Source organism: Coregonus clupeaformis, chromosome 34, assembly GCF_020615455.1.
Source record: "Coregonus clupeaformis isolate EN_2021a chromosome 34, ASM2061545v1, whole genome shotgun sequence".
NCBI classification, from domain to species: domain Eukaryota; kingdom Metazoa; phylum Chordata; class Actinopteri; order Salmoniformes; family Salmonidae; genus Coregonus; species Coregonus clupeaformis.
In genome coordinates, this window is record NC_059225.1 from 34,426,096 (window position 1) to 34,450,120 (window position 24,025).

General features: G+C 43.0%; 1 protein-coding gene across 4 annotated transcripts in view; it reads right to left on the minus strand.

Moving 5' to 3' along the window:
• Window positions 1-23,822, minus strand: part of LOC121550053 (dnaJ homolog subfamily C member 13-like) — a 69,036-nt gene extending 45,214 nt beyond the window's left edge. For 2 of the 4 annotated variants that reach the window (XM_045210570.1, XM_041862159.2), the window contains exons 1-2: window positions 23,464-23,821; window positions 15,939-16,019 (exon numbers count right to left, since the gene is read on the minus strand). In XM_045210570.1, the coding sequence (XP_045066505.1) occupies window positions 15,939-16,006 (68 nt within the window). In that variant the 5' untranslated portion in view covers window positions 16,007-16,019; window positions 23,464-23,821. Of the gene's footprint in view, window positions 1-15,938; window positions 16,020-23,107; window positions 23,177-23,463 lie in introns of those variants that run through there. The other 2 variants (XR_006657767.1, XM_045210568.1) reach the window with 2 other exon arrangements.
• Window positions 23,823-24,025: the final 203 nt, after the last annotated feature.

Genomic DNA, 24,025 nt, shown 5'->3' on the forward strand with positions numbered 1-24,025 from the left:
GATACAACGACTATGGGAGGTTAAAGTGCAAACTGTCAGCTTTAATTTGAGGGTATCCATATCGGGTGAACCGTTTAGAAATTACAGCACTTTTTGTACATAGTTCCCCATGTTAGGGGACCAAAAGTATTGGGATGTGCTTTAAAGTAGTAAAAAGTTAGGTATTTGGTCTCATATTCATAGCACACAATGAATACATCAAGATTGTGACTCCACACATTTGTTGGATGCATTTGCTGTTTGTTTTACAATAAAAGTGACTCCAAAATTACACAATACATTATTTACCATTCATTTCTATTGGGCACAAAATAATCTGAAACACAACCAAAACAAACAGCAAATGCATCCAACAAATGTGTAGTGTCACAAGCTTGATGTAGCCTAGTCATTGCGTGCTATGAATATGGGACCAAATACACATAAGTGAATGTCCCAATACTTTTGGTCCCCTAAAATGGGGGGACTATGTACAAAAAGTGCTGTCTAAACTGTTCACCCGATATGGATGAAAATACCCTCAAATTAAAGCTGACAGTCTAAACTTTAACCCCATATTCATTCTAGAGCCAAAACAAAAAAATGCACTGTCCCAATACTTTGAGCTCACTGTAATTTGCTAACCGAGTGCAAACCCATGTAGAAACAGCAGAAAATGTTAGCAGTCAGACGCCTACCAGCGGGTGGTCCCTAAAACAAACTGCGCCAAACCAACTCCGAACGAATGGCAGATAACGACAGACCGTCATTCAGTGCGATGCGTTTTCTCCTGTGGGGCTGCGTCCCAAAACGGCAATCTATTCCCTACATGGTGCCCTACTTTTGACCAGAGCCCTATGTGACCTAGTCAAAAGTAGTGCACTATAAAGGGAATAGGGTGCCATTTGCAACTTAGGGTAGCTGAACATTCAGTAAAGAAAGAATGTGTGGACTGGAGTACTGCAGTGAGGGTGGTGGACCTGAATGGCTTTGCTGCTGTAGCCTAAGTGGTGGCATTTCTGACGTGACAAAGGTTATCCTAGCATTGGCTAGGCTGGTGAATTCCATTAGCATTGATGAATTGATACAAAAAAATGGTTCCCCATCAGTCAATGCTCCCGAAATACCTCTGGAGCTGGAAATAACCATTGCAGAAATAAAAACCTATTATGTCTGAGGAGTTCGACACTGGACAGAGTGAGATGAATGGACCAGAGAACTTGTATGTGCATCTCAAATGTCTCCTATTCCTTAGTGCAGCACTATAAAAGGAATAGAAGATATTTATACAGTCGTTTATACAGCACCAATACGGAGCGGAACTCTAACTGCTACCGTTTTGTCACTGGAACTGAATAATAAGTAGGGTTTAACTAGCGAGTAGCTTGCTGACACTGAGGGAGAGGACGGTTGAGTTAATATACAAGCCAACAGTGAAGCGTGCTCGAAATCTGTGAGAAATGTTACCGCCAGCCACATTCAAAGGGAGTCGAAAAGGGCAGCCACTGTAAAGCGTTGACTGTGTGTTTATAAGCGTGCGTGTCGGGGAGGGGGGGGGGGGTCTGATGATCTTGCAGCCCAGTGTACCCCGCCCTAGCTACCTCAGAGCGGCTGAAGACTTTCCGCTAGACTTTCCCTTGATCGCTCTCCTCCACATCAGACCGCCACACTCAGACAAAGAGGGGGAGATTGGGCTAGCTGGGCACGTTGCCACTCACACAACTGACTTCCGTTACCACGAGGAGCCAAAGGCTGAAAATAAGTGTGATACTGAGGCCCAAATGGCACCCTATCCCCTATAGACTTCTGACCACAGCCCTATGGACCCTGGTAAGAAGTAGTGCACTATAAAGGGAACAGGGCGTTATTTGAGAAGCTGCCCTAGTATCAAGCCCCAACAAGGCCTCTAAGCAAAACCTAGGATGTGCACCCTAACCTAAATGCTACAGCTCTTGGGCACCGAAACTGAACGAAGAAGAGCAGAGAGCTCTGAACTGAAATTCTATAGCAACATCCTGTTCACAACTTTGCATCTGAACATGTATAAAACTAAACCAGGCTGAAGTCAGGTGCCAGGCTCAGATGTTGCTATGCTAACCCCCAAAGGACTTATTTCCTGGGTTGTTCAATTGGATGAAGTGAATTGGTGGTATTGTTGGTATTGTTTTCGGCCACCTTCCACCATGCTGCTAACCATGCTGTGGTCACGCTGATGCCTTTAAATGTGCTGAATGTGTGATTGGCAATAAGGCAACAGATTCAATGGAAGCTGACTGACTTGACAGATGATGGGAATGGGAAGATTGACTCAACACAGGAAGGGTGGACCGGCTTTACGACGACATTCATGCAACGTTCCTTGTTCTGCGTATCAAAATGACTACGATCACGTAGGCCCTACATTTTCAAAGACTTATATTAGGCTATATTGTCACCTTCTAATCTCTACCCACACACATTTATCAACATTTAGGCCTTGGCATATTCTCATGAGAAGAGTGTGTCACACTTGAAGACCTTGGCTTCACAGAGTTGTCTAATCAATAGGTGAAGGGAGAGGGTGTGAGTGAGGGCAGTGTTTGTGAGCTGAAAGGAGCACTTTCAGCACCTCCCAATCACTGTTCTCCTCAACACAAAACATTCTGGCGCACACACACACACAGACAGATCTTCACTACGTTCAGACAAACAGAAAGTGGCTTAAATAGACAATCACAGTCATTGGCCATTCATTCCAATACACCTTGAAAGAGCTTTGATTCACGCCTGAGTGTGTCCAGATATCAGTGATAGAAATACAGAGGTAGATGGGACATTGAGAGTAATCAGAGTCTCTGGATCCAGAGCCTAGCTCCCTCTCCTCCTCCATCCTTATGCAAACACATCGTTTCCCTTTCATCCTACCCTGAGCCAACCACCCTCCCTCCCTCGCTCCTCTAAGTGCAGGGCCCCTGCTCTGCTCCGAGGGCACCCCCCCTACATGGAGCCTTTGTCCTTGCTGCTCAGTGCTCAGTGGCTGGGCAGGGCCTAGTCACACGACTGGTTAATTATTCATCCTCTGTGAGCAGTACTCTCCAGGCAGACACAGGCCCTCACCCAGCCCAGTCTAAGCGTGGAACAGCCCAGCCTAGCACACATACTGTAGTAGCTAGGGACCTGAGTTTTTCCTGACCATGTGACCTGACCAGGACATACTCTGGGTACCGGTTATAGACTAACTAGGGCCCTGAGTTGTTTTCCTGGGCAGGTCACATGGTCAGGAAAAACTCTACATAGCCATAGCCTACATGGGTCAGAGGTTATGTAAAGTAGAGGGCAGGGCAGGCTATGCTGCTCCTCACAATGACAGGCATCATTCAGGCATTTCCTCCATGACCTCAAAGAGTGCTTTACATCATCATAAAGGCACTGCTATCAAATTTCATACGAGTGTTACTGGAAGCAGTGGAACATTTAATTGGCAGTGGGTGATTTCCATGTCCATTTCCAGGACCCATGAGCACCAACATGTGAAGTTCATAGGAGCATATCAAATTGGGTGTCAAATGAAAGCACACACACACACACACACACACACACACACACACACACACACACACACACACACACACACACACACACACACACACACACACACACACACACACACACACACACACACACACACACACACACACACACACACACACACACACACACATTTATTTTAACCATTTTATTAGGAATAAGCAAAGGCTGATTTCTGGTCATACAGAAAAAGGGTCTTAGAAAACATCTACCAGAAAATGTATATTAGAAATACATCAAAACACAATAATGTTAAAGTAAAGACCCCTGCCAACTAATATCAACACTTATATTTAGTTTAAGAAACACACTTACTGTAAGTTTAAGAAACATTGCCATGCGTCTTGAAATTCTGTTACCAAAAACCCACATATCTTTAAGATATTTTCAAATTTCTCAGAAGTAACAAGTAAAGGTGAACCTATCAATGTTAGTGTTTTTACTGATAATAATTCATAAACAAAATTGGTAAGTGATTAAAACTCGAAATTCCGTTACCAAATCGGTAATGGAAATTCTGAAATATCGGTAACGGAATTTCTGCAATTGAATTGGCTACAATGGGAAATCACAGTAGTCACAAACCACAGTTGGGTTCATAAGTTTGGACAGCACAGTACACAGTACAGCACAGTACAGTAAAGAAAAGTAGAGTATAGATCAGTACAGTACAGTAAAGAAAAGTAAAGTATTGTTCAGTAGAGTACAGTAGAGTTGAGTTCCGTACAGTAAAGAAAAGTAGAATACTGTACAGTAGAGTTCAGTACAGTACGCAGTAGAGCACACTAGAGTTGAGTACACTAATGTACTGTACTGAACTCTACTGTGCGTTCCAAACTTGTGAAACAGACATCTATGACTGATTCAGATTTGGTTAGGACCAAACAAATTTGGTCTTGTTTGGGGGGGCAGAGCTCATTAAAATAATAGCCAGTGTGTAGAATAATACTCAAATATACAAAAGCAGGATATTGCATATTTCTACCTTTGTGTACCTATTCAGGATACATCACCATGAAGAGAATGATATTAATATCCATAATGATGCATTTCTGTGTAGTACAGATCAGGGGCACATGATGAAATTCCGTTACCACAATTCTGTTACCCGGGGTATATCCACTTTACTTACTGTAGTTCAAAAAGCAAAATAGATTTTTTCAAAGTGAATGTGTCATGTCATAGCTGACACCCCATTCTTTCTGCAGGCATCATTGAATCTTGATTCGGAGCAGATATTTAACAGTTTTTTTCTAAACTTGGACAGAAACTGCGGGAGATTTTTCCAAAATTCTGTTACTAAACTTAGCATCTGCACAGTTCTTCCAGTAAATGTGTTTCTGTAAAATGTTCAGTGTACATTTTTAAAGGTAGTCCTTGTGCATGGAGTTGTATGGTTTGTTAAACTTTGAAATCAAATGGTTTTTGTTTGTCATACATTTTAATTAGGCACGGAGGCCTAGTGCAAAGCAAGGCACTGGGGTATTTTGTCTATAGCTGGAATATCTATTGTCTACAGACAGCTAGGCTTTGGTACATGATGTACACACAAGCACACACACACTGAAAGAGCCTTTCCATTGACTGAATCAAATTGTCTCTTCCCTCCTTAACAATTCCTCAGTGTTGCCTGGGACAGAGGAGGAAGGCAGTAGTGTGGGGGGTGGTTATGGTAGATTATGTTACCAGGGTGTAACAGAGACGAAGGTTAAAGGGCGTTTATATGGAGAGAAAGCACAACATGCAGCGTAAGCGATGCATAGTACAGCCCTTACCTCACAGACACAGCAGGTTAAATCCATTTGAATTCAATCACTTTTTGAAAGCATCCCTTTTGATTTAAACAAAACTTCTTCTTTGGGCAAACGTATGAAAAGTTGTCAGAAAGTGACTTTTTGGACCTGAATGGCAAAACATTCAGGAGATAAAGGTGCTAAAAGTTGACCCATTTTGCATTCCCCACCATACCATGAGACATCCATGTCTTCATCAGTGGAAAAGAGAAACAGTTGAGTTTGATATAATTTAAAAGCTTACAAACACGGTTGTCAAACAATGTTAGTTCAATTTTAAAAAATTCACGAAAATGTTTCATTTTTAAACATTTCACTAACGTCAATTATCTAAAAATGCGTAAACTCTGATTAAATGGGAATGTCTATTCTATCATCTATATTTCAATAGCTTTTCTATGGAGGATTGACAGTATAATTTAAAACAGATATTCCCAGTCAAGTCAACATTCTCTGATGTGTGAACTCCCAACCATCTTTGTTGTACTATTTGAAAGTGGAAATGTTTCCATGACAGAATTAAAAAGTAATTTTGGACTGATAGTTTCAAATACATGCAACTTAAAAGTTACATATCACAAAATTTCGATTTGAAATATTTTGGACATCAGAGCAACATTGAGGGAATCTTATTTGAGTCAGAAAAGGTTGTTCATATGATAGGGAAGATATACAAAACCTTGCAGAGAGCATATCCGACTGACAACCTCTTAGAAAAAAAATAAACTATTGGAACCAAGACTTAAAAAGGAACTGATGTTGGCACAAGTTAAGGTGAAAGTTGCAGCATAACTGACAAATTTACAGTTAACAAAAATGTACGCTTAATCCAGTATAAAATGAATGTATAAAATGTATTATACAAGAGACAAAATTCACAAATTCTACAGCACAATGGCAGTCATGCCTCAAGTGTATAACTAATAATGACTCAATAATCCATGCTTTCTGGGAACGCTATAAAGTCCGGAAGTTGTGGGCAGAGCTAGAAAGTTGGCTGTCAGACGTTTTACAATGTAAATTTACTTTTAATCCGTCGGTATGCATATTTCAAGACACGGTATATGGGGGTGTTGTGAAATACCCAATAGGCTGGACGATTCTCTTCTCATCACTCATCTTGAAAAAACGTATACTAAAAACATGGAAATCAACCAATCCACCATCATTAACACAATGTAAAAATCTAATTATTTATTATTGAAAAAGCAGGGGCGACCGAGAAAAACAAATTGATACAAGCGGCAAACAATAATGCAGGCACTAGGGATGGGGGTGTGAGCATTAAGGTCAGGGCAAATGAATGTAGTCATTGTAAGTTGTTGTACGTATGTATACGTTTTTACATGGAGTAAAACAGTTTGTTTGTTTATTTATCAGCTAAAACATGACACCCACCCTGTATTCAAGAACATGTTGTGCCTCAACCGATGGCAGGCACAACACAAAAACCTTAGATGATGGAAAATAGGGTCTAAGCTACAGCGTATACGAATATGAAAAAAACAGTTCACGTGTTTTTTAAAATAATTGACGTTAAAGTAAAAATTTTAAAAATGCATATTTAGTAAAAACCTTTTTTTCCAGAAACTATACAATTGTTTGACAACCCTGTTTGTAAACTTTTAAATGATATCAAATCTCACCAATGTATCTTTTCAAGTGATGAAAACATGGATGTCTCATGTTTTGGTGGGGTATGCAAAAACATCATACAACACTGAAAAGCTGGTATCCCGCCATAGCCACAGGATGTAGTTTGGGGGCGGCGATGCTGATTATTATTTTTTGCCCACACTACAGATGGCTATATCGGTCCACTAATACAGGACTAGTAAAGGCCCAGTGCACTGATTTTGTAAAAAATACTAATATATTTTTCCCCCCCAAATTTTTTTTGTTTATTAATATATTGGTTTTATTCTTCTTTTTCAGGGGGTGCTTTAGCACCCTCAGCACCCCTACTTCCCGCGGCTATGTATCCCGCTCTTTTCAATAATTGCCATCAAAACTGTTGTCTTTTCCTGATATTTAGGAATGTTGCGCAGTGACTGGGTTTACAGTATTAGAACACATTTCCACGCAGCAATCACCTGTGTGAGCGTCCAGCCAACGCTTGGCATTACGCATGATGATCTTAGGCTTGTGTGCGGCTGCTTGGCCATAGAAACCCATTTCATGAAGCTCCAAACTAACAGTTATTGTGCTGATGTTGCTTCCAGAGGCAGTTTGGAGTGTTGCAGCCGAGGACAGACAATATTTACACACTACATGCTTCAGTACTCGGCGGTCCCGTTCTGTGAGCTTGTGTGGCCTACACCTTCGCGGCTGAGCCGTTGATGCTCCTAGACGTTTCCACTTCACAATAACAGCCCTTACTGGGGCAGCTCCAGCAGGGCAGAAATTTGACGAACTGACTTGTTGGAAAGGTGGCATCCTATGACGGTGGCACGTTGAAAGCCACAGAGCTCTTCAGTAAGGCCATTCTACTGCTCATATTTGTCTATGGAGAATGCATGGCTGTGGTCAATGTTATACACCTGTCAGCAACGGGAGTGGCTGAAATAGCCAAATCCACTAATTTAAATGGGGTGTCCACATACTTTTGTATATATAGTGTATATTCCAATGTGTTTTAATAAAATCAACTATTTGCATTGAGCTTGTCTGATTCTTTAAGCTTACTGTTTGATTAAATAAGACACAAATGCCTCAAGAGGGAGTCAGAGATCTAGAAAAAAACGTAACCTGACCCAACCATTCTCCTCCTGCTCCTGCTGGCATTCGCAGATTCTGCCATTACTCTCCTGAAGTTTCCGGTAATAGGCTACATGAGGAGTCGGCAACCTTTCTCATGTGGAATGCCAATTTATCTTAAAATTTCCACCGATCTGAGTGCAAGTTATGGTTTTCATATGCACATTTTCATGGAACAGTTTCATTCTATTTATAATAGCGTCTTCATATCTCAAAATCAATGTGTGGTTAATCAAAATTCTATCCAAATCTAAATTAAAGTAATACAAACCTAAAAAGTAACTTCTATTGCAATTGCGAACTACAGTGAGGGAAAAAAGTATTTGATCCCCTGCTGATTTTGTACGTTTGCCCACTGACAAAGACATAATCAGTCTATAATTTTAATGGTAGGTTTATTTGAACAGTGAGAGACAGAATAACAACAAAAAAATCAAGAAAAACGCATGTCAAAAATGTTATAAATTGATTTGCATTTTAATGAGGGAAATAAGTATTTGACCCCTCTGCAAAACATGACTTAGTACTTGGTGGCAAAATCCTTGTTGGCAATCACAGAGGTCAGATGTTTCTTGTAGTTGGCCACCGGGTTTGCACACATCTCAGGAGGGATTTTGTCCCACTCCTCTTTGCAGATCTTCTCCAAGTCATTAAGGTTTTGAGCCTGACGTTTGGCAACTCGAACCTTCAGCTCCCTCCACAGATTTTCTATGGGATTAAGGACTGGAGACTGGCTAGGCCACTCCAGGACCTTAATGTGCTTCTTCTTGAGCCACTCCTTTGTTGCCTTGGCCGTGTGTTTTGGGTCATAAACATGCTGGAATACCCATCCACGACCAATTTTCAATGCCCTGGCTGAGGGAAGGAGGTTCTCACCCAAGATTTGACGGTACATGGCGCAGTCCATCGTCCCTTTGATGCGGTGAAGTTGTCCTGTCCCCTTAGCAGAAAAACACCTCCATGTTTGACGGTGGGGATGGTGTTCTTGGGGTCATAGGCAGCATTCCTCCTCCTCCAAACACGGCGAGTTGAGTTGATGCCAAAGTGCTCCATTTTGGTCTCATCTGACCACAACACTTTCACCCAGTTCTCCTCTGAATCATTCAGATGTTCGTTGGCAAACTTCAGACGGCCCTGTATATGTGCTTTCTTGAGCAGGGGGACCTTGCGGGCGCTGCAGGATTTCAGTTCTTCACGGCGTAGTGTGTTACCAATTGTTTTCTTGGTGACTATGGTCCCAGCTGCCTTGAGATCATTGACAAGATCCTCCCGTGTAGTTCTGGGCTGATTCCTCACCGTTCTCATGATCATTGCAACTCCACGAGGTGAGATCTTGCATGGAGCCCCAGGCCGAGGGAGATTGACAGTTATTTTGTGTTTCTTCCATTTGCGAATAATCACACCAACTGTTGTCACCTTCTCACCAAGCTGCTTGGCGATGGTCTTGTAGCCCATTCCAGCCTTGTGTAGGTCTACAATCTTGTCCCTGACATCCTTGGAGAGCTCTTTGGTCTTGGCCATGGTGGAGAGTTTGGAATCTGATTGATTGATTGCTTCTGTGGACATGTGTCTTTTATACAGGTAACAAACTGAGATTAGGAGCACTCCCTTTAAGAGTGTGCTCCTAATCTCAGCTCGTTACCTGTATAAAAGACACCTGGGAGCCAGAAATCTTTCTGATTGAGAGGGGGTCAAATACTTATTTCCCTCGTTAAAATGCAAATAAATTATAACAGTTTTGACATGCGTTTTTCTTGATTTTTTTGTTGTTATTCTGTCTCTCACTGTTCAAATAAACCTACCATAAAAATTATAGACTGATCATTTCTTTGTCAGTGGGCAAACTTACAAAATCAGCAGGGGATCAAATACTTTCTTCCCTCACTGTATGTAAAAATAGCCTACATAAAGCCAACAAATAAAAACATTGCAGCCTGCAGGTAGAAAATATCCTGATGATAAAAATAAATATCCTAGAAATCACATTGGCTATGCATGGCATGTCTGCAAAGAACTTGAAACATTGTATCAACTATCAACTTTGGTCTAGTCAACTTGCAACATTGTATAAAATATTCTGTTTCACGAGCGAGTGAGCTCGGGACAGACACAGCTGTAGGCTATTTGCGCAAGCCAGAAGAAGCAGTGCTTGACTTGGGCAGGAGCTCAACGGAGCTAAGTACCGGCACCTCAAATGTTCTACTGCTTGAGCTCCTGGTCCTCTTATAGAATTTTAGCTCAAAAGTATTGTGGAGCTCCTGCACCTAAATATACAGTACATTTGGAAAGTATTCAGACCCCTTGACTTTTTCCACAATTTGTTACATTACTACAATGGATTAAATTGTGTTTTCCTCATCAATCTACACACAATACCCCATTATGACAAAGCAAAAAAACTGGTTTTCAGAAATTGTTGCAAATGTATTTAAAATAAAATAAACGTAATCACATTTACATAAGTATTCAGACCCTTTACTCAGTACTTTGTTGAAGCACCTCTGGCAGCGATTACAGCCTCAAGTCTTCTTGGGTATGACGCTACAAGCTTGGCACACCTTGCAGTTTCTCCCATTCTTCTCTGCAGATCCTCTCAAGCTCAGTCAGGTTGGGAGTGTCGCTGCACAGCTATTTTCAGGTCTCTCCAGAGATGTTAGATCGGGTTCAAGTCCAGGATCTGGCTGGGCCACTCAAGGACATTCAGAGACATGTCCTGAAGCCACTCCTGTCTTGGCTGTGTGCTTAGGGTCGTTGTCCTGTTGGAAGGTGAACCGTCGCCCCAGTCTGAGGTCCTGAGCGCACTGGAGCAGGTTTTATCAAGGATCTCTCTGTACTTTGCTACGTTCATTTTTCCCCCTCGATCCTGACTAGTCTCCCAGTCCCTGCCGCTGAAAAACATTCCCACAGCATGATGCTGCCAACACCATGCTTCACCGTAGGGATGGTGCCAGGTTTCCTCCAGATATGACGCTTGGCATTCAGGCCAAAGAGTTCAATCTTAGTTTCATTAGACCAGAGAATCTTGTTTCTCATGGTGCGAGAGTCCTTTAGGTGCCTTTTAGCAAACTCCAAGTGGGCTGTATGTACCTTTTACTGAGGAGTGGCTTCCGTCTGGCCACTCTAACATAAAGGCCTGATTGGTGGAGTGCTGCAGAGATGGTTGTCCTTCTGGAAGGTTCTCCCATCTCCACAGAGGAACGCTAGAGCTCTGTCAGAGTGACCATCGGGTTCTTCGTCACCTCCCTGACCAAGGCCCTTCTCCCCCGATTGCTCAGTTTGGTCTGGTGACCAGCTCTAGGAAGAGTCTTGGTGGCTCCAAACTTCTTCCATTTAAGAATGATGCAGGCCACTGTGTTCTTGGGGACCTTCAATGCTGCAGACATTTTTTGCCCCAGATCTCTGCCTCGACACAATCCTGTCTTGGAGCTCTACGGACAATTCCTTCGACCTCATGGCTTGGTTTTTGCTCTGAAAACTGTGGGACCTTATATAGACTGATGTGTGCCTTTCCAAATCATGTCCAATCAATTGAATTTACCACAGGTGGACTCCAATGAAGTTGTAGAAACAGGATGCACCGGAGCTCAATTCTGAGTCTCATAGCAAAGGTTCTGAATACTTATGTAAATAAGGTAAACAATTAGCACAAATTTCTAAAAACCTGTTTTCGCTTTGTCATTATGGGGTATTGCGTGTATATTGAGGAACAATTTTATTTAATCCATTTTAGAATAAGGCTGTAACGTAACAAAATGTGGAAGTCAAAGGGTGTGAATACTTTCCGAATCCACTGTATGTGTGAAACTTGTTTTGATTTAAAATGGAATTTGGAATTTGACTGCTGTCATGACCGCTGGTGTGGCGGTAATATGGTCACCGTAACAGCCCTACTCTTTCCATGACAGACTGACCAGGTGAAAACTGTGATCTCTTATTTATGTCACTTGTTAAATCCACCTCAAATCAGTGTAGATGAAGGGGAGGAGACAGGTTAAAGAAGGATTTCTAAGCCTTGAGACAATTGAGACATGGATTGTTTATGTGTGCCATTCAGAGAGTGAATGAGGAAGACAAAAGATTTAAGTGCCTTTGAACAGGGTATGGTAGTAGGTGCCAGGCACACCGGTTTGTGTCAAGAATGGTCCACCACCCATAGAACATCCAGCCAACTTGACAACTGTGGGAAGCATTGGAGTCAACATGGGCCAGCATCCCTGTGGAACGCTTTCGACACCTTGTAGAGTCCATGCCCCGATGAATTGAGGTTGTTATGAGGGTAAAAGGGGGTGCAACTCAATATTAGGAAGGTGCCAAAACCAGTTTCCTAAGTACACTGTAGCCTATGTGGTCTGTGTTTGTAGAGTGAATCCTTCACTCTCGGCTCAGAGCAGATCCGGCAGCAGGGGAGCGTAGATTCTTGACGGTCCACAATCCAAGCAGCGATGGCTCTGAGAGAGGCCCTTTGTGTGGCCACAACATTGAGCAGCCTGTTAGCCACACTGAGGCCAAATCTAATACAGCCTTTAGATGCCAGGAGTCACAGGATTTAAAAGGACTTCACAAGAGACAGCACCGGGAGAAGAAAATACTACGTCATTAAAAAGGCGCTTTGAAGTTGTGCAATCGGTGGTGAACCTTTCCTACTGAGTCGTGTAGCTTGCTTCTCCCTGAAACTGGACTCTCTCTACAGTACTTCAGGACTGAGGAGGTTCTTATTAAAAAGGGCAATAGTGCGGTTTACGCTGGGACTTTGGGAAAAGAGTGCTGGCTAATCAAGGTTGATTGTAATTAAGGCTTGCCCCCTGACAGATGTTCTGTGTTTACAGTAGAGGACTGGCTTCACACTGCAAACAGTCACCTGTATTTCCACGCAGTTTCTTAAAGCAACAGCAAATAAGCCACTGTAGGCTATACAACAAAACTGTCTTGGGGGGTAAGTTGAGAAAGCCGCAAAGGACCTCGTTTCGGCCATATGCTCTACAGGGAGCGGAGAGGAGAAACAACATTAGGTAATAAACCAAACCCTTCTCTCTTGGCCTCCCAGTCAAAGCCCTGGCCTGACTCAATGACTGTCCACTCCAAACATCACCACAGATCACTGCAGGAATTAGCAGGATGAAGCCCTCAACCCTCCCCTTCCTGTGGCTGTAGCTAATCTGCTCTTTTAGCATTGCTGCTATAGTTACCTCAGTCAATGGCTGCCTTAATAGGACAAAGCCATTTAGGAAGCACACATCGGTAATGTGATCCTGTTGACTAATGCCCAATGTCTCTCAGGTCTCACCTCTATTGAAGTCTACCAGAGAAACAGGACGGGACTAGTTTGTTTAGTAACATTTGTTTGCCCTTTCCAAGGTATAGAAGAAGCCATTGATTCATGAACTCATTGCTACCATTCAGCTGTATTTACTAACCATATCTTAGAGCAAGGGCTGGGCGGTATACTGTATTTTACTATATACACCGGTAATTATGTTTGTTAAAAGTGACACGCCACTTTGGTGCGTGTAATGTCGGTTTTTTTATAGTTCACTCCATTTGCTACTTGTCGTCTCGTTCCCTCTGCATGCCGCTCCCCCACGCGCTTCCCACACCAAGCCACGCCCCCTATTTTGAGAGAAATAAGCTTTTTGTGCGTATGGAACATTTCTGGGATCTTTTATTTCAGCTCATGAAACATGGGACCAACACTTTACATGTTGCATTTATATTTTTGTTCAGTATATATGAAGTAAGAGTAACATGTAATGTAACATCGAATTAGGGTCCCCTGGAAACCACTGACCAACACTTTGGTTCCTACCCTGTCACAATAATCCCTCCCTGGCTTTTTCATTCATTGTCATGTCAAACAACAATGTATTCAAAGTGCTGCCCACTAGATTCCCACTATAGAATTAGAATAATCATTCTATTTCCATGATTCCAACAGTTGACCAATTAATTAGGCCTAGATTATTTGCCGATATCATGCAGATCTACATGGCACAGTGTGGAAATTATAACAAATGAGTGCAGGAAATGCAAACAATTATGAAAATGCTGAATTTTTGTGGGGGTTGGATTGAACAGTATAAAACAAATCAGAATGGAGAAAGCCGCATTCAAATCACTTATAATGAAAGTGTTGCCACTCTAGGGTCATGAACTACACAAAGCATATTTATAACTTTTATTATTCAAAAACATAAAATACCGTTAAAAAATGTGGAAAATATTGTGATATGATATTTTGGCCATATCGCCCAGCCATACTTAGCGCTATAGAGGTGATGCCATAGATCACGAGTAATCCGTCTAACCAGCAATATATAGGTATTGGGATTTCAGTGACATGTATTCAGGATAGCGAGAATCTGACAGATTTACTTACACCTTGTCCCCCATTGAAGATAAGGAAACGCAAACACAATGGAAGGACCGAGTCAGGGATTTCAGTGCCTTCCCTTTGTTCTGGTGTTGACATCAGTGGGTCTGTTCTGCTGCTGCCTGATAGCTAGGCCAACAACTAGGCTCAGTGTGGAATGGTAGAGTGCACATGGCTTGACCTGACATTACCTTGTTGGTGTTAACCTGAACATGAAGACCTAGGCTATCTTTCAAAGCATGATAATGCCATTCACAGAGCAGAGATGCATATTTACTGAACAAAAATATAAATGTAACATGTAAAGTGTTCGTCCCATGTTTCATGAGCTGAAATAAAAAATCCGACATTTTCCATACGCACAAAAAGCTTATTTCTCTTTTGAGCATTTCTCCTTAGCCAAGATAATCCATCCACTTGACAAGTGTGGCATACTGTATCAAGAAGCTGATTAAACAGCATGATCATTACACAGGTTCACCTTGTGCTGGGGACAATAAAAGGCCACTTTAAAATGTGCAGTTTTGTCACAACACAATGGCACAGATGTCTTAAGTTTTGAGGGAGCATGCAATTGGCATGCTGACTGCGGAATGTCCACCAGAACTGTTAGGCAATTAGTGGGCAAATGCTCACCTTCGATGGCCACTAGCACGCTGGAGAAGTGTGCTCTTCACAGATTAATCCCAGTTTCAACTGTACAGGGCAGATGGCAGACTTGTGGGCGAGCGGTTTGCTGATGTCAACAGAGTGCCCCATGGCGGCGGTGGGGTTATGGCATAAGCTACGGACAACGAACACGATTGCATTTTATCGATGGCAATTTGAATGCACAGAGATACCGTGATGAGATCCTGAGGCCCATTGTTGTTCATCCGCCGCCATCACCTCATGTTTCAGCATGATAATACATGGCCCCATGTCGCAAGGATCTGTACACAATTCCTGGAAGCTGAAAATGTCCCAGTTCTTCCATGGCCTGCATACTCACCAAACATGTCACCCATTGAGCATGTTTGGGATGCTCTGGATCGACAGCATGTTCCAGTTCCCACCAATATCCAGCCACTTCGCACAGCCATTGAAGAGGAGTGGGACAACATTCCACAGGCCACAATCAACAGCCTGATCAACTCAATGCGAAGGAGATGAGGCAAATGATGGTCACACCAGATACTGACTGGTTTTCTAATCCACGCCCCTACTTTTTCATCTGTGACCAACAGATGCATATCTGTATTCTCAGTCATGTGAAATCCATAGATTAGGGCCTAATGAATTTATTGCAATTGACTGGTTTCCTTATATGAACTGTAACTCAGTCAAATCTTTGAAATTGTTGCATTTATAGTTCCATTTAGAAGGTGTGGTAATTACCAAACTAATGACCAGCTCCAAGAACATAGAAAACTGTCATTCAACCAATTCAATCCTATCAGGATAAGGAACTTTAGAATATGAGGTGCGCCTCTTACTTTCCCCTCCAGGAGTGTTTGGTAGTGTAGAAACAGGCCAAGTCTTTGTTGTCTTTGATGACATTCATCTTCTGGCAAGACCTGCAATACAGGAGAACAAGGTCATGGGAGAGAGAAACATGATGAAATAGGCTTTTTACAGTCTCGCTTTAGTGTCACTTCAGTGAGTACATTCAGGCCAGAGCAGTGGCAATGGACGCCAGGCAACGTTAATTTAAGCGAATGGCAGCAAGCATAGATTGGCCTACGGTCTGCAAATTCAATTACGCGTGAAGAGCACAGGTCAAAGGGAGGGAGGGATTCCTGTCCCATTGCCATCTAAAGTAGTCATGTGAGTTGGTTGTGGAGAAGAGTCAGCTGGATAACCAAAAGCTAGTTCTATTGAGAAGAAGTCACACAGGACCCCCGCTGACCTTAAAGACTTAACTGCCACACACACTTCACACTGGTGGATCACATTCTACACCTCACATAGAAATCCTTATTGACACTCCCTGTGCTGGCTGGGAGAGTCCCGTGACAGTCGCATCGCTGGCAAACTCTGTGGTGCTGAACACAAAATAAACAGTGTTGAACAGCAAATGAGAGTCGAATTGACACAACAGACAAAGGTGAGACTCTCTGACTGACAGATGCCATCTCAACAGCAGTCACAGCAACAATAACAATCACAGTCTCAGCCAGAATCTGAGCCACCGTGGATGATGCCTTCAACTTTCACAAACAATTTACATTCATCCCTCTACCCCTCTCTTCGTTGACAGCCTGTGTATGCACATTTTCACAGGCGCTCAGCGGAGACTGAAGCATCGCCTACATAGAGGCATTGGGGAAAAAGCGCCAACACAGCAAAATAGTACAGAAACTGCATACAAGTTGTCTTGACAACATTGCAAAAAAGCAGCCTTTGAGACGATCAGATCAGCATACACAGAGAATGTGTTGGTCGTCTTGACAAAACAATTAAGCCTGACACCCTGACTAGAACGGCCACGTTGCATGCACGAGCGTTGCAAAATAAATGTACACCTGCATGTTTTTCAATCATTTCATCCTAACTGCTCATGCACATCTACGGGCTTCTGCATAGACAGTCGCTAAAACAGAACTTGGTTCTATATGAGATGCTTGACGCGCTGGAAGTCCCGCCTCTCCCATCTACTAATTGGTTTTCACCAGCATACTAACCTACGTGGGTGATTGAAAGATGAGCGAGGAGAGACGAAACAAAGAAAACTAACTAGGTTACCCGTGTTATCTGTGGATTAATTGTTGGAGTAGAGAACACACAATTTTGTATGACTCAAAATGGGTCCAAATTCTACAAAACTCCAGCAACAAAAACAAAAAATACTTCAGTACTTGTGTTGAGAATACTAGACCTATGTGGATTGTAACTCGGCTATCATAAACACACCACCCGAAATCACAGAAAGTCACTAGATAAAAACCAGCAACTAGTAGTAACTAGCAAACAGACACCAACAGACAAACAAATAGTACAGTAGAGTACAGTGAGATAGTAGTAAACTAGTAGTAAATCATGCCCAGAGAGCAGTAGTAACCCCCCTCTCTTGGCTGCTGTGCTGTCAGTGTTACAGAGGAAACCCGTGTCAGCACTCTGCCCAGATCCTTCTGGAAATAACGGACTGCTCTTTTCCTTCTTCTCCATATCTGCCTGCAGCAAGGGGCAGCAAAATTAAGTCCTTATGAACGTCCAGTATGCCCCCAAGAGATGAGTCGAACTCTTCTTCAATGGGAAGATTAAATCACAGAGGAGAAGTGTATCATACAATGTCCCAAGGCAACGAATATGATGGGTGCTCTTCACTCTGACTCACTGCTAACACATACTGTAGCATATCAGACAGGAGCTAGCTGACTAATCCTGAAGTTAGTCATCAATCTTCCTCTGAAAGAGAACCAGATTTAGAGACATCTAAGCTAAAAAGGAACATTTCTGAATCTGAGCACATTATTTTTTTTATGCATCAAACCCTTCCTCCTAATGAATTTAATCAAGCACACACGGGTGGAATTTAACAATAGGGACCGACGTTTGCAATGGGTATTGAGGTGACCACGTGCTCTGCACTCCTCTCAAAGGCCATGCTGTTTAATTCTGTTACCGTGATGAGGGGTATAAAAAGCCAGCCCAGATTCCTGGATGTGGTCATGTGATGGCCCTTCCCAGCTCTTCCTGTGGATTAGGCTTGGGCGATACAGTGGGGGAAAAAAGTATTTAGTCAGCCACCAATTGTGCAAGTTCTCCCACTTAAAAAGATGAGAGAGGCCTGTAATTTTCATCATAGGTACACGTCAACTATGACAGACAAATTGAGGGGGAAAAATCCAGAAAATCACATTGTAGGATTTTTAATGAATTTATTTGCAAATTATGGTGGAAAATAAGTATTTGGTCACCTACAAACAAGCAAGATTTCTGGCTCTCACAGACCCGTAACTTCTTCTTTAAGAGGCTCCTCTGTCCTCCACTCGTTACCTGTATTAATGGCACCTGTTTGAACTTGTTATCAGTATAAAAGACACCTGTCCACAACCTCAAACAGTCACACTCCAAACTCCACTATGGCCAAGACCAAAGAGCTGTCAAAGGACACCAGAAACAAAATTGTAGACCTGTACCAGGCTGGGAAGACTGAATCTGCAATAGGTAAGCAGCTTGGTTTGAAGAAATCAACTGTGGGAGCAATTATTAGGAAATGGAAGGCATACAAGACCACTGATAATCTCCCTCGATCTGGGGCTCCACGCAAGATCTCACCCCGTGGGGTCAAAATGATCACAAGAACGGTGAGCAAAAATCCCAGAACCACACGGGGGGACCTAGTGAATGACCTGCAGAGAGCTGGGACCAAAGTAACAAAGCCTACCATCAGTAACACACTCCCCCTGCTTAAGGCAGTACGTCCAGGCCCGTCTGACGTTTGCTAGAGTGCATTTGGATGATCCAGAAGAGGATTGGGAGAATGTCATAACTGTGAATGTGAAAACCTCCTTCCATCAGCAAGGGCATTGAAGATGAAACGTGGCTGGGTCTTTCAGCATGACAATGATCCCAAACACACCGCCCGGGCAACGAAGGAGTGGCTTCGTAAGAAGTATTTCAAGGTCCTGGAGTGGCCTAGCCAGTCTCCAGATCTCAACCCCATAGAAAATCTTTGGAGGGAGTTGAAAGTCTGTGTTGCCCAGCGACAGCCCCAAAACATCACTGCTCTAGAGGAGATCTGCATGGAGGAATGGGCCAAAATACCAGCAACAGTGTGTGAAAACCTTGTGAAGACTTACAGAAAACGTTTGACCTGTGTCATTGCCAACAAAGGGTATATAACAAAGTATTGAGAAACTTTTGTTATTGACCAAATACTTATTTTCCACCATAATTTGCAAATAAATACATTAAAAATCCTACAATGTGATTTTCTGGAAAAAGAATTCTCATTTTGTCTGTCATAGTTGACGTGTACCTATGATGAAAATTACAGGCCTCTCTCATCTTTAAGTGGGAGAACTTGCACAATTGGTGGTCCCTCAACGTGACCAAGACAAAGGAGATGATTGTGGACTACAGGAAAAAAAAAAAAAAGAGGACTGAGCACGCCCCCATTCTCATCGACGGGGCTGTAGTGGAACAGGTTGAGAGCTTCAAGTTCCTTGGTGTCCACATCACCAACGAACTATCATGGTCCAAACACACCAAGACAGTCGTGAAGAGGGCACGACAAAGCCTATTCCCCCTCAGGAGACTGAAAAGATTTGGCATGGGTCCTCAGATCCTCAAAAAATTATACAGCTGCACCATCGAGAGCATCCTGACTGGTTGCATCACCGCCTGGGTATGGCAACTGCTTGGCCTCCGACCGCAAGGCACTACAGAGGGTAGTGCGTACGGCCCAGTACATCACTGGGGCCAAGCTTCCTGCCATCCAGGACCTCTATACCAGGCGGTGTCAGAGGAAGGCCCTCAAAATTGTCAAAGACTCCAGCCACCCTAGTCATAGACTGTTCTCTCTGCTACCGCACGGCAAGCGGTACCGGAGTGCCAAGTCTAGGTCCAAAAGACTTCTCAACAGCTTCTACCCCCAAGCCATAAGACTCCTGAACAGCTAATCATGGCTACCCGGACTATTTGCACTGCCCCCCCACCCAATCCTTTTTACGCTGCTGCTACTCTGTTAATTATTTATGCATAGTCACTTTAACTCTACCCACATGTACATATTACTTCAACTACCTCAACTAGCCGGTGCCCCCGCACATTGACTCTGCACCGGTACCCCCCTGTATATTTAGCCTCCCTACTGTTATTTTATTTTATTTTACTTCTGCTCTTTTTTTCTCAACACTTTTTTTGTTGTTGTTTTATTTTTACTTTTTTTGTTAAAAATAAATGCACTGTTGGTTAAGGGCTGTAAGTAAGCATTTCACTGTAATGTCTGCACCTGTTGTATTCGGCGCATGTGACCAATACAATTTGATTTGATTTGACTAAATACTTTTCCCCCCCCACTGTATACCATTTACACCGTATACCCTCACGGGGGCTGCGGGCTACGCCACTGCTTATAACTATAAGGTAAGTATAACTATAAGAAATCTAAGATGTGTCAAATAAATGATATCCAGCTCAGGGCTCCAGCTATGAATTTGGTTTACTAACTTGCTAGCTAAGTGTATAGATGTCAAGATCAAGCTTCTTGGTTACAGCAGACATTCAATCCCCTCCTGGAGATGATTCATAGATAGAGAGATAGCTCTATATACACAGATACACACACACACACTACATGACCAAAGGTATGTGGACACCTACTCATTCCAAAATCATGGCCATTAATATGGAATTGGTCCCCCATTTGCTGCTATAACAGCCTCCACTCTTCTGGGAAGGCTTTCCACTAGATGTTGGAACATTGCTGCGGGGACTTGCTTCCATTCAGCCACAAGAGCATTAGTGAGGTCGGGCACTGATGTAGGGCGATTAGGCCTGGCTCACAGTCGGCGTTCCAATTCATCCCAAAGATGTTCGATGGGGTTGAGGTCAGTGCTCTGTGCAGGCCAGTCAAGTTCTTCCACACTGATCTTGACAAACCATTTCTGTATGGACCTCACGTTGAGCACGGGGGCATTGTCATGCTGAAACAGGAAAGGGCCTTCCCCAAACTGTTGCCACAAAGTTGGAAGCACAGAATCGTCTAGAATGTCATTGTATCCTGTAGAGTTAAGATTTCCCTTCACTGGAACTAAGGGGCCTAGCCCGAACCATGAAAAACAGGCCCAGACCATTATTCCTCCACCACCAAACTTTACAGTTGGCACTATGCATTGGGGCAGGTAGCGTTCTCCTGGAATATGCCAAACCCAGATTCATCCTTCAGACTGTCAAGATGGTGAAGCGTGATTCATCACTCCAGAGAACGCGTTTTCACTGCTCCAGCGTCCAATGGCGGCAAGCTTTACACAACTCCAGCCGATGATTGGCATTGCGCATGGTGATGTTAGGCTTGTGTGCGGCTGCTCGGCCATGGAAACCCATTTCATGAAGCTCCCGACAAACAGTTATTGTGCTGACGTTGCTTCCAGAGGGAGTATGGAACTCTGTAGTGAGTGTTGCAACCGAAGACAGACGATTTGTACGCGCTACGCGCTTCAGCACTTGCCGGTCACGTACTGTGAGCTTGTGTGGCCTACAGAGAAAAGCACTTGACTAGGTCATCAAGTGGTCCTGGAGAAAATAGTCCCTCAGCTTGCCATGGGAGGGTACAAACAAAATCAACAAGGCAGAGCAGCAAATGGATTGTACTGACACCTCACAGTAGCGGGGTCATACGACCTGTGAGGCAGTGTATGGTTTCCAAGCAGTGAGTGCACAGCGCTGACTACACAGAGCCTCTCTGAACGCTGGGTGACTGTGTAACCTGCCTTCTTGTGACATTTGTGCAATAACACAACATTATTGGAGTTCTGCACAAGATTTTATGATAAATGCAAATGCCGCAGATATAACAAATATAACAGTTATGGGAATAAAGAGTCAAATCTTACAACTTTGAATCGTATTTGTCTGAGAGGAACACAGTCAGCAAGCCAGGAGCCTGGTGTAACAACAAACTTCTCCCCATGTATTGATCATCACTTGCTCGATTTATCTTACAAACAGCGCTTCCCTGGATGGCACTAGAAACGGTTTGAAACACAACAACTTGAACTTTGGGGAAATTCTCAGATAAGTCCAGATCATCAAAGGGGAAAATACATGCATATAAATAACGGTGATGATAGCTAATATAATAACACTGTTACTGAGGAAGAAAAGCCTGGCTTTACACACTTGAGGTTTGAGAATTCTGTGCCTCAACATTTCCACTGGGGTTCTTTCAATATTATCAGCTGGGAATGTTGCTGAAACTGATAACTTTAGGGAAAAGGGTATTGTGATCCTTGTTCACCGCTGGTCCATAGCATCCATGCAATCAATGACTAGGCCTAATGGATCTCCGCCTTTGTAGTGGATATAGGCTTATGTGTCTGATTGACTGAAAATGGTGCTGGTGAGAATCAATGACAAGGCTACTTCTAAAAGGTAACTTTAATCTTGGATAACGAGTGGATGTAGCTAATCTTATTTTGGTCTACAACAAATTTGATGTTGACAGATATTGTTACCCACATTCATTGTTACCACTAACTCACTAGGAAGCAAAATCACCTACACATAAAGTTACTGATAACGCAGTCGCATAATTTCCCAAAATAAATTACATTCTTTCACAAAAAATCGAAATCCTATTGAGAATGCATGACAGCCACAACCAAGTGAGGTCAGCCTGAGAATGTAGACGCTGCTATCAAATTCAATGTCCGATTGCTAAATGTATTTCATAGTACATATCACACTGGTCAGGACCGAAAAAAGGTTCAACAAACACCTTGCTAGACGTAGCTGAGTTTACTCAACTCCATGATACAAAGTTATATCTCGATGGAAGATATCCAAATTACAGGGATTTAAATTAAACTAACCTGGAGCTATGCTAGACGTTGACACAACTAACTTCCGTTAGAAAAACTAGTTAGACGCTTTCGTAGACACAATCAAAGGTAATGTAACTATGGGTGTCTATTTTAATAAATAACTGCAGACTCACTTTGATCACACCCCGTTTGCCAGCCGCTGTGTATTTGGCTTTGCTTTGGTAACAAGCTAACGGCTAGTAGGGCCACATTCAAGTGCAGCTCGAGTGGGCCAAGTTGGGAGGATACTGATAGAGACGAGACCGAGTAAAGACGGAAGCCGAAATTGCCATTTCAGTGATACACATTGTAACTATCTCATGACAAGCGACGCATACAACTGTCGCAGTGGTTTTTTTATCAACACACACTTCAACACGCAAACTGCCTAGGTTAACCATGCAAACTAGCTTAGCAAGGGTTCTGTGTATATGGAACTCAAACATGGAGGAAAGGAGTTGTGCAGTGTGGCAGTCACAGATTAATTTACCTGTATGTTCGCGACCAGATTCGATTATTTTCCGAACCGCAACCCCCCACCCTCCAATATGCGTGGCTGTTGTGTTTTTGTTTTCCCAATCCGATGCTGTTGCTGTTCAATTGCGCCCTCAGTGCTCAGGATGCTGCCATATTCCTGATAGCCGAAAGCGCACGCGCGAAACCTAGGTTTTGACTATATGGGATACCGCTAATGTCAGAAGTGACTATTTGTAGCAGGTTAGGAGGGCTTACTTAGCAGGTTAGGAGAATTAGGTCACTGCTAGGAAAAGGGTTGCGGTTATGTCCAAATATCCCCGACGCGACTCGAATATGCTAATTCTGACGTCACGTTGACATTAGCTGCATCCCTTCTAGACATGACCCGAAACCTGTCTGTCATTAGTGTGTCAGCTGGTTCTTCTTCTTCGATGAGATTTAACGGCGGTTGGCATCCAATTTGTTGCATTACCGCCACCTACTAGACTGGTGTACAACTCCCTTATATTTTGCTTGAAAAATAAAATAAAATAAAGAAATACCCTACCATCTAACACTACACTCACAAATTCTAA